At 43.9% G+C, this 12,338-nt stretch overlaps 1 protein-coding gene and 1 long non-coding RNA gene across 6 annotated transcripts in view; both read right to left on the bottom strand.

The window, feature by feature from the left end:
* The window catches only part of FBXL13 (F-box and leucine rich repeat protein 13), a 72,269-nt gene extending 69,796 nt beyond the window's left edge, over positions 1-2,473 (bottom strand). For 4 of the 5 annotated variants that reach the window (XM_083399524.1, XM_083399525.1, XM_083399523.1 and 1 more), the window contains exon 1: positions 1,910-2,365. In XM_083399524.1, coding sequence (XP_083255650.1) covers positions 1,910-2,227 — 318 coding nt within the window. In that variant the 5' untranslated portion in view covers positions 2,228-2,365. Of the gene's footprint in view, positions 1-1,909 lie in introns of all 5 variants that reach the window. The other variant, XM_083399522.1, reaches the window with a different exon arrangement.
* Positions 2,474-5,973: 3,500 nt separating this feature from the next.
* LOC310658262 lies at positions 5,974-10,590 on the bottom strand. Its single transcript, XR_014502145.1, has 3 exons — positions 10,197-10,590; positions 8,917-10,106; positions 5,974-7,312 (listed from the first exon to the last, which is right to left on the bottom strand). It is a non-coding gene; the product is annotated as an uncharacterized lncRNA (long non-coding RNA).
* Between the last annotated feature and the right edge of the window lie 1,748 nt (positions 10,591-12,338).

A 12,338-nucleotide genomic window follows, 5' to 3' on the forward strand; every position in this document is an offset into this window, starting at 1 on the left:
AACAAAAATCCCTACTTGTATCACATTTACAAATACTGTACTATCTTCTGAACAATCCATTGGTATTTGACTTGGTAGTCCAAATTAGTGCCCAATATTACTCTTAACACCTTAGGGAACATCTTTCAGAATTGTCCAGGAAAAGTTTCTACTGTTTGGCAGAATATGAATTGATACCCTTTATATAATAAAAGGCTTACCACTTAGGAATTCAGAAATTGAAGAACTTCTTCCAGTCTAACCTGAATCTTATTTCAATATGAATATCTGAAATCTACCCAAAACACCCCCTTTGTGGGGGCAGATCAGTGGCGTAGCGTGGGGGGTGCAGGGGGGGCCGGCCGCACCGAGCGCAACATCTGGAGGGGGCGCTCGCACTCGCAGCTCTCTGCCCCTACCTGGCTCACTCACTCTCTCTCACTGCAGTGCTGGCTGTGCGAATCCAATCCGAGCCGCCGGGTCGCCACCCACTGTGGAGGGGAGGGTGCCAGGCGTGCGGTGCGGTGCGGAGAGAGAGCGAGGGACTATCTGGGGGAGGGACAGTGCAGCGGGGGGGCAAATTATTTGCCTTGCCCCAGGTTAGGGGGCGCAAATTACTTGCCTTGCCCCGGGTGCTGACAACCCACACTACGCCACTGGGGCCGATGCACATAAAATGCTCCCAAACTCCAATGCTCCAAGGAAGCATAATCAAAATGCAAGTCAATTATTGACAAGTGTCTACCATAATTCCCGATCTCCCCTTGAGATTATATTTTCTCCAGGCATTAGTATGACATGATATGGTTGAAGCATTATGGAAAGGCAGTTGAGGAACACTTATAGAAGAACTAAGGAAAGAGCTTCCTAGAAAAGTTTAAGCCAGAGAATAAGCACTTTTCTAAAACCTAACTTACAACACAGTTCTAATAATGTCTACTCAGAAGTAATTCTTACTGAATTAAATGGGGCTTAGTCCCAGATAAGTGGTGTTAGGACTGCAGGCTTAATATCAGAGGGTGATATCGACCCTACATAAATCCGTAGATTTCAATGGGACTACTTTTTCAATGGGTCTATCCTTTAGGCAAACACTATACTGAACTGGTTTTCGAAAGACGGCTCATTTTGCCTCATTTCAGTGTGGATGCTGATCCAAAACTAAGACCCAAAGGGCCTTACTCTATAATAAATATGTTTGGGGTTCTAGCCCTTATCACGAAAGCTTTTGATAGTAATATTTTAATGATGGTTTTATATTGCTTTTAGATGTATCTTTATGATGCAACCTGAAGCTTTGTGAGAGGGTTGTTTGTGTGTGTGTGTGTGTGTGTGTGTGTACTGTAATAAACAAGCAGGCAGGATTTAGTAGAGAGGATTTAGTAGATGGAGTTAGCTTATCTACCCTCTTGGTTACAGTTTAAATGATGCCCCCCCCAACACCCTAGTGAAAAGACAAATGAAGATTTTCTAAACTGCAGTGCTTGCCCTGAAACTAAACTCTCTCTATATTCTATATCTTGCCAGTTTTCTGCAACGAAAGCATTTTTATGATATGGGTCCGTTCCTCTTCTCTCGTTCCAGCTTTGTTCTTCTTAAGTTACCCCCGGGTCCCAGGACGACGTGTGGACCGAAACTCAGGTCGAGTGTTCCCCAACCTTGCGCCTCCAGCTGTTTTTGGACTACAACTCCCATCATCCTTGACCACTGGTCTTGCTAGCGAGGGATGATGGGAGTTGTAGTCCAAAAACAGCTGGAGGCCCAAGGTTGGGGAACACAGACAGGGAGTATCACTAGCGTATAACGGGACCAGAGGCGAGTGAATAATTCAGAGCAGAGCGGGAGGCAGAGGGCCAGTCCCCCTCGCAAACCCCCATTCACACGCACACCCGTGTTCACCGCCACTGGGACCCTTCAGCGGGGCCTTTACCTCATAGATGTCGGGTATGGAGTGTTTCTTGAAATAGGCCCTAAGCGAGGGGTCCACGCTCTGAAACACGGCCGTGGTCTTAATCGCCTCCATGGTCGGAAAGGGGCCCTCCGTCCAACGGCCGCTCTCCGGACCCCGGCAGTGACCGCTTGGCGGTTGCCTAGCGACCGGGCCTCCACTGCCCCCTGGACAGGCCGTCACGCGGTCAGCGCGCGCTCTCCGGCCAACGGCCGCCTCTGGGACGCGGGCGGGAGGGAGAAGATTCGCCTCAGCTCGCCAACGGCCGGCGGCTGAAGGAAGGCCCCACGTCCCCTCCATGCCTCACAACCCACGCGATGCAGCCCAGTCAGCGAGGGCTGCCGGCCGACCTCGTGCGCCGCCGCCTCGCTTAGCCTCTGGTCGGTGGCAGCGGGCCCAAAATGAGCGGCCGATTTGCGCCTGCCGGGTTTGCGGGGCAAACTGAGGGGCGAAGCGTCTTCTTCAGCATCTAGGCCGCAGCGCGCCTTCTTCGTGGGCTGCGGAGTCGCGTGCAGAAGGCCTGGGCGAAGGCTGCCCCCCCCCACCTGTTTCGTTCATTGTAAAGCGGGAAGGGGGACGCGAGGATCATCTAGTCCAACCCCTAGCAATGCAAAGAATCGCTTGCCCAACGTGGGGCAACTCGACCCGCAGCCCTGAGCTCGAGAGTCTCCAGTGCTCTGCGCTGTCTTGCACAGCTTGGGAAGGCGAAGTGACAAATGTTTTTGGAAGCTCTGCCGCTCCGATGCTTCTCTCCTGCCTGGCGCTCTGAGTTTTGTTCGCTTTCCTCGGTCTCCTCACCCCCTTTTCGGACAGGGCAACCCTAATTCCCTGGATCTGCCAGGGGCGAGGCGCAGACGATTCCGCGAAGGGCCGGTTCTCAAGAACTTCCCGCCCGGCCTGCGCCCCGTCCCTCCGGCTCACCTTCTTCCGAGACACCAGGGCCGCCCGGGTCACGGCGGGCTCAGGAGAGCCAGACTCCTCCACCTGGCCGAGCAGACCTTCGACTTAACACTCCTCCTTAAATTTAGGAAAGTCAAAAGTGTCTAAATAAATGGTTGAAACTGTAGAGTATGTATTTCTAGAGATGCTGCGAGTCCTGTTTCCTCTCTCCTACAGAAAGAACAGGACTCGCAGCATCTCTAGATATACATACTCTACATCGATGTTGGTTCCCAACAGAAACTTAACTCCTCTCTGTCGTCTGAAGTTGGTTGAAAGGACATCCTGTTGTGTTGTTTATTAAGAGATGGGTACGAAATGCTAAAGAGTATTATCAGCCCGAGTGATGCAGCCTTGGTAACTGAGCAAGGTCAACTTTTCCAGATCCTTTATTTCCCTGGTAGGGACTTTGGGTAGAAATGCCCTTATAGCACCTAGCATTATATGGCACCTATCATCTGAAGTTGGTTGAAAGGACCTTTCTTCAACTTCATACCTTAAGGTTTATAATGAAGCTACCAGGTGAGAACAGTCCCGGTATAACTCTTTCCATTGAAATACCTCACAATAAATGGAGGTGCAACGTGTAAAGATGCAGCATTGAATCATAGAATTGGAAGGGACCCCATGGTTATCTAGTCCAACCCCCTGCAATGCAGGAATATATGGCTGTCCCATACAAGGATCAAACCTGCCACCTTGGCGTTATCAGCACTGTGCTCTAGCCAGCTGAGCTTCTTGGATCAGACGAACGGACCATGTACTCTAGCATCCTGTTCTCACAGCGGCCAACCAAATGACTGTGGGAAAACCACAAGTAGGATTCGAAAGCAGGAGCCCTAAGGCATTTTTCAGAAGTCTATAACTGCTATAACAGAACAGAACCACCACAGAAATGGCAATAAGCATCTCTTTTTATTTACAGCCATAAGTTTCACACAACTTCTTCTTGATAGTTACAAGACTTAAAATGTCCTATTAATGTTTTTTTATATTTTTTTAGGAATGCAGATATATGGAAGCATGGATAGGACATGTTTACTCTGTAGCATTTGTAAGTCTTCCTAAAAAAAACCTGAACCTGTAAAAATTGAAAAGAAATTATTATTATTTATTCAACTTCATTTTATAAATGCTGACACTGATGTAACTTGAATTTTTATTATTTTTATAGAACAGGGTGGGGAGGCAATGTGGAGATGATTGATGAAAGTCAGTCACATATGGAAAGTGGAAATGGGAAAGATGTTGATTAGGAGCCTTCACTTCTAGACAAAAACTATAAAACTTTATATTTATATTCAGGTAGGTAGCTGTTATATTTATATAACTGGGTTAACAGAAGGAGGAACTGCTAATCCAGGTACCGCCCTGAGATGTAAGGGTGGTCTAAAAATTTAAAAGGAAGAAAATGGTTTTGAATAGGGCATTCTCTTAACCTGCTGTAAAAACGAAAATACAATCAATTTATTTGTTAAGGGGAAAGGGTACATACATATATGCTTTCTTTATTACAGTCGTACCTTGGTTGTCAAACTTCATCCGTTCTGGGAGTCCGCTGGTCTCCTGGAACCGTTCGAAAACCAAGGCGTGGCTTCTGATTGGCTGTAGGAGCTTCCTGCACTCAAGCTGAAGCTGCACTGGACGTTTGGCTTCCAAAAAACGTTCGAAAACTGGAACACTCACTTCCGGAGAGCCGGTGTGGTGTAGTGGTTAAGAGCGGTAGACTCGTAATCTGGTGAACTGGGTTCGCTTCCCCGCTCCTCCACATGCATCTGCTGGGTGACCTTGAGCTAGTCACACTTCTCTGAAGTCTCTCAGCCTCACTGACCTCACTGAGTGTTTATTGTGAGGGAGGAAGGGAAAGGAGATTGTTAACCGCTTTGAGACTCCTTCGGGTAGTGATAAAGCGGGATATCAAATCCAAACTCTTCGTCTTCCAGGTTTTTGACGTTCAAGAGCCGAAATGTTTGGCAACTAAGCCATTCAACATCCAAGGTATGAATGTATATGTAAGTTTTCATGTGTTTTTTTCCTTGTTGTAAGCGGTCCAAGAATCTGGTTATATAAATATTTCATAATAAAAAGGAAAGGTCAGTAGTACAGCATCTGCTTGCATACGGAAACTCCCACGTTCAGCCCCTGACATCTCCAGGTGGGAGAGAATCCTGCCTAGAACCATGGAAAGGGGCTGCCGACCAGTGCAGACAATATTGAGCTAGATGGACCAATGGTCTGACTCGGTACAAGGCAACTTCTTATGTTCCTATCGTGAGAGCAGCTGTTCCCTTTTCTTGCAATGTCTCCCTGTGTGCTTATTATCAACCTTGGTTCCAGAAAGAAGTCCTGCAGTCTGTTTAGCTGACATCTCAAAGTCCTGGTGCTAAAGGGGGGCATTGTCACTTTACCTCCAGTGCTTGTGGGAAACCATTTATCTGAGCTGTAGTCCTGTTATGCTCACCTAAGTTAGCCTGGTGTGCTGTGCTGTTTGCCCAGAATGCAGCATGCTGAACAGACTGCAGAAAAAGATGCATTCCAGCTTTGGTTCGAGTTGGTCACTTTTCTGTACACAGTGTGTAGGAAGTCTTGTATGCCCTGATCTAAGAACTATGTAATTTATTGGGGTTATCAGTCTCTTAGACAAATTAGCCACACTTTCATAAATCAATGGGACTGTGACTGATTTCAGTAGAACCAAAGTGTGGCTAACTTTCAGCGCACACCAATACATGGCTCCATGTGTGTTCACGGAATCACTGAATTGTAGAGTTGGGACCCCAAGGATCATTTAGTCCAACTGCCAAGGCACATTCTTTCCTTAAAGAATTCTGAGCACTGCAGTTTGTTAAGTGTTGCTGGGAATGGCAACTCTGAGAAGTAAACTACAGTGCCCAGAATTATTTGTGGGAAAGAATGTACTTTAAAGGTGTAGCATGCACATGTAAAGCCCATTGAAGAACATGGAACATGGAAGTACGCCCCCCTGTATGACTCACTTTTGTTTTTTTATGCTTTTCCCCCAGGACAGTCCAAGCTGTAAGGTGAAGTTCATGACGAAAAGCTGTTTCTCAGAGGGTTGCCTTACCATGAGTGCTGTATCCCAGAGCATGCTGCAGTTGGGCCAATGTGCCCAAGAAAAAGACACACTCACTGGGGAAATGGCAAGGTTGGTTCCATGATTGAGCTCTGCCCAGCATTCGTAGAGAGCGAGGGCAAACTCCGTGTTCAGGTTCTGCGGTTCATGGTTGTGCTCGCAGTCCCTGACGTTCGAGGAACAAAGCGACAGAAGGAGGGTAGTGCTGGAAAATGACAGCATGAAGGCAGATCTGCTGAAAGGTGGCCTCAAGCCTGCATAGCAACCAGCAATGGGGAAAGTCAGTCACCAACACCAATGACAATTGAACCAAATACGAACACAGAGTTGTGAATAACCCACAAAAGTGTTTTTTTAATTGCTTTATTGTTCATACTTGCATCTGTACATCAAAGACATATCTTCCTTGTTTTACGTAAGTCAGTTTTGTCAAAATAATAATAATAAAAAATGTAAGTCCTTCTACAATATACTTAGAACATAAGTTTGACTTCCCATCCATTCCCAATTTTTCCACTCTGATAAACGTATATATAAATCTGTTTTCTCCCTTTTAATCTATATTACTCACAGAGATTACTCAAAGGCTACCACTGATTTCAGATTGCAACAATTATCCTTCAAGTATCTCCTTAGAAGTTCCCAGTTTGAAATGAACTCCTGTTTTGACTTATCTTTGATCTTTTCCAAGAGACTGTCTAATTCAGCATATTCTACCAGCTTTAGTAACCATTCAGATTTAGTGGGAATTTTGTCACTCTTCCAATGTTTTGCTATAAATACCCTTGCGGCAGTGGTGGCATACAGAAAGACTTTTATCTTCCTAACAATGTCTGGACCTGTAATGCCCAATAAAAATGATTCTGGTTTCTTCAGTAAAGATACATTTAACATTGCTTTGAGCTCTCTCAATATATCATTCCAAAAGATCTTAATCTTTTTACACACCCACCACATGTGGAAGAGAGTTCCACCTGGTTCTCCACATCTCCAGCATGTATTTGGAACATTTTGGAAAGTTTACAGGGGGTTAAATACCATCAATATAGCATCTTTTGGAGGTTTTCCCTTAGCGCAAAACATGCTGTAAATTTCCAATTAACTTTCCATAGGTGTTCCCATTGGCTCATGTCTGTGTTGTGGCCAAAGGCTTGCGTCCATTTAATCATTGCTGATTTGACCTCATCTTCCTTGACTTTCCAGTCAAGGAGGAGTCTGTATGTTTTAGAAAGAGTTTTGGTCTGTTTACCGGGTCGGATTCAAATTTTGAAATCTCCGTCGCACATCCTTTCTTTTTATCATTTTAAAAATTTTCAAATTGATAATATTGAAACCAATTCGACACCTGGTCTCTTATTTCTTCAAAATTTTTAACTTTTAACTGGTTTTCTTCTTCTTTTAATACTGATTTGTATACAGGCCAATTTCCGTTTGTGTTCTTCTTTTTCACTGCAAGTGCTTCAATTAGTAAGATACACCAAGGCACTTTTGGTTCAAGAAGGTCTTTATATTTTTCCCAGACCATGTAGAGGGATTTTCTGATGATATGATTCAAAAAATTACTGCGAACTCTGACCTTCCCATAACCCAGGTAGGCATGCTAGCCATACCTGTTGTTATATCCTTCCAGATCTAACAATTCCAGGTTTTTGAGTGTGCACCACTCCTTTAGCCAGGTGAGACAGCCGCCTCATAATACAATCTTAAATCTGGCAGGGAAAAGCCTCCTCTATCCTTAATATCAATTAAGATTTGATGTTTAATTCGAGGTATCATCCATTGCCAGATAAATTTCAATATTCGTCGCTGCCATTCCTTGAGGCAGTCTGTCCTACCCAGTATTGGAATTGATTGAAATAAAAATAATAATTTGGGAAGCACAGTCATTTTTATAATTAAGATCCTTCGTGAAAAGGATAAACTTAGCCTGTTCCAAATGTCAAGATTTCTTTTTATCTCTTCCCAGGCTGTCAAGGTAGTTATCCAGAAAAAGATTGATATTCTTGGGAGATAGCCAAATCCCCAGATATTTTGCTTTGTTACAAATTTTTAACCCAAATGCTTTCTCCAAGTCCTCCTTTTCTTTATTTGGTACATTTTTGGTCAGTACTTTCATCTTTGACATGTTCAGTTTGAAACCTGCCACCTTGCCTAAGTTTTCTATTGCCTCAATTATCCTTTTCAGACCCTCTTTTGGATTCTCAGTCATTATGAGTAGGTTGTCCGCAAAGACTTTGAGTTTATATGCCCTGTCTCCCAGAGTTATTCCTTTGATCTCACTGTCCTCTCTTATTTTTTTGTTTAAAACTTCCAAAACCAAAATAAAATTAAAGGGGATAGTGGGCAGCCTTGAGGTGTTCCTTTGTTTATCATATATTCTTCTGTTACATTGCCATTTATAATTAATTTGGCTCGCTGCTCCGTGTAGATGGCATTAATCACTTTACTAAAGGATTCTCCAAACTCCCATTTGGTTCAACAATTCCTTCATAAACTTCCACGATATATTATCAAATGCACGCTCAACGTCGACTAACATGATAACAGCAGATTTATCTATTTTATAATCTAAATATTCTAAGATATTAATGACACATCTGAGGTTATCTTGCATGTGGCGTCTAGGTAAGAATCCGGTTTGATCTTTATGAATTGTTTCTTGGAGAATTATTTTAAGCCTAGAAAACAGGACATCAGTGAAGATTTTATAATCATTATTAAGCAGGGCAATAGGTCTATAATTGGCAATGTTTGTAAGATCTGAACCTAGTTTGGGAATGAGTGTGATATAGCTTTTTTTCCAGTAAGATGGTAAAATCCCATTGGTTAACACATCATTCATAGTATCTTTTAGGGGCATGAATAATATCTCTTCCATCTTTTTATAATAAGTTGCAGGGAGCCCATCCAGCCCAGGGGTATTTCCTATTTTTGCTCTTTGAATTGCTTGTTGTACCTCTAAAGGGACAATGGGAGAGTTTTAATATCCTGGATTTCTCTTTTGAGATTTTAGGCAGTCCATTCTTCAAATATTCTGCAATTTTTTCCACTTTTTTCAGGGCCTTCTTTCTTTAACTCTGTAGTAATTGGCAAAACATCTACTGATTTCCTTTGGATCATCAGACCATTTATCATCCATTCTGATTTTATTAATCTTTCATCTCGTTTTTTCTTTAGTTGCCAGGCCAAGAGTTTGCCCGGCTTATTTCCGAATTAAAAATGTTTATATTTTAGCCATTTGATCTTCCATTCCAGCTCTTCATTTATTACCATTGAGAATTGTGTTTGAAGGATTTTTATATTCTGTTTAATGTTTTCATTGTCTGGTTTATTAAGTAATTCTTTTTCATTTCTTTGTATTTCTTCCCAGATTTCCGTTTTTTCCCTTTCTTTCATTTTCCTTTGATGGGCATTTTCTTTTATGAAAAATCCTCTAATGAAAGGAAAATGAAAGAGAGGATTTTTCATAAAATAAGCCACAAAAGTTACTAGCCTGCAAAAAGTCTTACTAACCTGTCAGGGGCTGGCAGTTGAAAGGTGTGTTTCTATGCTGGTTGGAGGGAGCATGCTTCCTCTTGCAGCCCACTTGAGAAGGGCAAACTGCTCCATCCCTTCTCCATCAGTCCGCTTTCTGTATGTCAATCAGACCGCCTACCACCGAGGTACAGCCCTTCTGCAAGTTCCAAGGAGTTCCATGGCCCCTCACCCCAAATCTTTACTAGGAAGGATCATGAGAGGAAATTGGTTTATCTAAATTATCATCCCTACTGCCATTCTTTGGCCCTGGCTAATTGTTTCTGAATTTTTTATTGGAAGAGAAAGAAGAGAGGCTATCAGGGTGGCCAAATGGGGGGACAGATTTGCATATGCTAGTTTCAATGCACACATGCAAGTTTAGAAATAATTAGCATAATGGAAACGCAGCGCTTCTCACCCTAGCAGGGAAGACTTTGACTAGGTGTTTTAGAGACTTTCTTATATACACTGAACATATCCTTGGAAATAGACATCGCCTTCATGTTTTCCTGGGCCTTTCTTAAGCTCCTCTGATGGAGGAGCTCTTCCACCATCTTCTTCCAAAGCTGTCCTGCTGCTCACAGAAAATGGGCCCCTGCTCTCCCTCCAGGTCTTCAAGGGTTATGTCATCTAAATGGTAAAGACGAGAAGGCTAGCAATTAGAACTGCTTGGAGGACTTTCTTATATACGCTGAACATATATTTGGAAATAGACATTACCGTCATTTTTTCCTGGGCCATCCTCTTCTGGCAGGAGGTATGCAGAGCCTACAGGGAAACAAAGAGCTACATGGGATATTTTTATTTATCATAACCTCGAAATAGGTCTCAGACAGTTACAGAGAGACCTTTCCTAAGAAACCTTAGGGACTAATATGACTATGGAAGCAACTGTGCTGGGCCCGGGGGTAACCCGTGAAGCACAGTCCAGGACCTGTCCAGAATCCAAAGGTTCTGCTGGGAGTTAGTCCGACAGGGCCAAGGCAGGACACGAGGCAGGAAACCAGGCAAGGACAGGTACAGGATCTCAGGCAGGATCTAGCATACAGCAATGTTGCTCCCGCAACCTGGGGCAGGGTCCGACAGCCTTTTATCTTTGTCGGGGTAGCAGCCAGTCCTGTCTCGTCCGAAGGCGAGCACTCCTCCTGCGAGTACTCAGGTCTCTCCTTCTCTCAGACCTTAGTCTCTGCAGCTCGGGAAACGTCGGTGGGTTACTAGACCCAGGGTCCGCCTTAGCCTCCCCTGACCCAACCAGTAGTGGAGTAAGTGATGGCCCAGCTGAAGGCAACAAGGTAATCCCTGCATCTGGAGCCAGGGCAGGCTCAGGCCGAGACACCATCTGCTGTGGGAGTTTTGCAGCTTCCAAGTATTGCAAAGACTTACAAGGCAGTGGGTGGCACGTGTTAGGCCAATACTGACCACTGTCTTTCTGCAGCCACACACAAACAGTTCTGTAAAAGAAAGGGAGGAAGCATATTTAGCATTTCCTCAAAATTGGTAGGGTTTCTCATTCAAAAAATGGACACAAGTGCTAACTGAGGATTTGGCTAACTGGACTTTGGAAGACTTGCCAGTCATTAAGAATTAACCCCAAGAGCTCAAATGGGTCCCACACCTTCCTAGAACAAATATGGAAAAGAAGCTGGTATGCCTTAAGCAACTGCATCTAACAGCCTTATCTTGCCACTTACCTCCTGAATCTTTTTTTTATATATACTGGTTTTCTGGAAAATTCTGGATACACCTAAAGTTAACTCATTTTCTCATAGAGAGGATAGAAGAATAGCAATAAAGTTTTCGTCACAGCACTTAAGGGCCATTTCACATATGGCAACATTCTCCCACCAAAGCACTTCAACCCCACACTTAACATGCCACCCAATGGCACTCCCTCTTCTGGAATGGTCTTCTATGAGAGGTTGAAGCAGAGGGCAGAAAGAACCACCACTGAACCCAACTGGCCTCATTTCTCCTTTGGGTGTTTGCAAGAGTTCTCAGCTAGTTGAAGATGCAAAACAGAAATGCAGCTTTGGTTTGTCCTATGAAGTTCAAAAATATTCTCAGCCAAATGAGCACCAAGTTGAATACTACTAGGAAACTACTTCCCCCAAAACCATGACTTTGCTGTCATCTGTAGTTATTGCTGTTGTTACTACTCATCTCTCACTTACACTAAAAAGCTATTATATTTCATCACAGGTACTTGATTCCTTTCTTTCCATCCCATCTGTCCCTGTCTCCCACATTGTAATAAATTTGCTTAAATTTGGTCCTTAGATATCTTATTAGCTTAGCAAAATAAATCTTTCCAAAGAAGATGCTTCAGCGTCACATGATTCTAAAGCCCACATTCTTTGCTAATAAAATACACACACCCAGATACAAATCCAAACTTGACTACTCAGCTGTGCAAAAAGTAGTCGTCATGATATGGCATCTTGTTACTTAACCATCTGAGAAGAAGGCTTTGAAGTAACATTATGAAAACAGAGCAGCATGCTCTCAGTGGACGGGATTTCCTGAATCGGCAAATCCAAGAACCGACTGCCCAAAAGGCAGAACAGCTGCTGTACTACAAAGCTGTGAGTATATCCCCAGATAGAACAGGCAGATTATGAGACCCAAACTAACCCCTGATCTGTCAAAGAAAGGCGCTTTTGAGTTGTATCCAGAAAAGACTTATGCAAAGTTACGGCTTCTTTCCCCTGTAGGTCTCATGAACTCAAAAATCTGCAGCTGCAAGGGGGACACCAAAGCAACGCTTGAGGATGGAGTGCCAGAAGCAAATGGAAGAATCCAGCCGTTGGTGGGGGCCGATACAGCAGCCGGGGGGGGGCGCAGCAGACCAGGCCCGACCCCTCT

Source organism: Podarcis tiliguerta, assembly GCF_965153285.1.
Source record: "Podarcis tiliguerta genome assembly, chromosome: 10".
Taxonomy (NCBI): domain Eukaryota; kingdom Metazoa; phylum Chordata; class Lepidosauria; order Squamata; family Lacertidae; genus Podarcis; species Podarcis tiliguerta.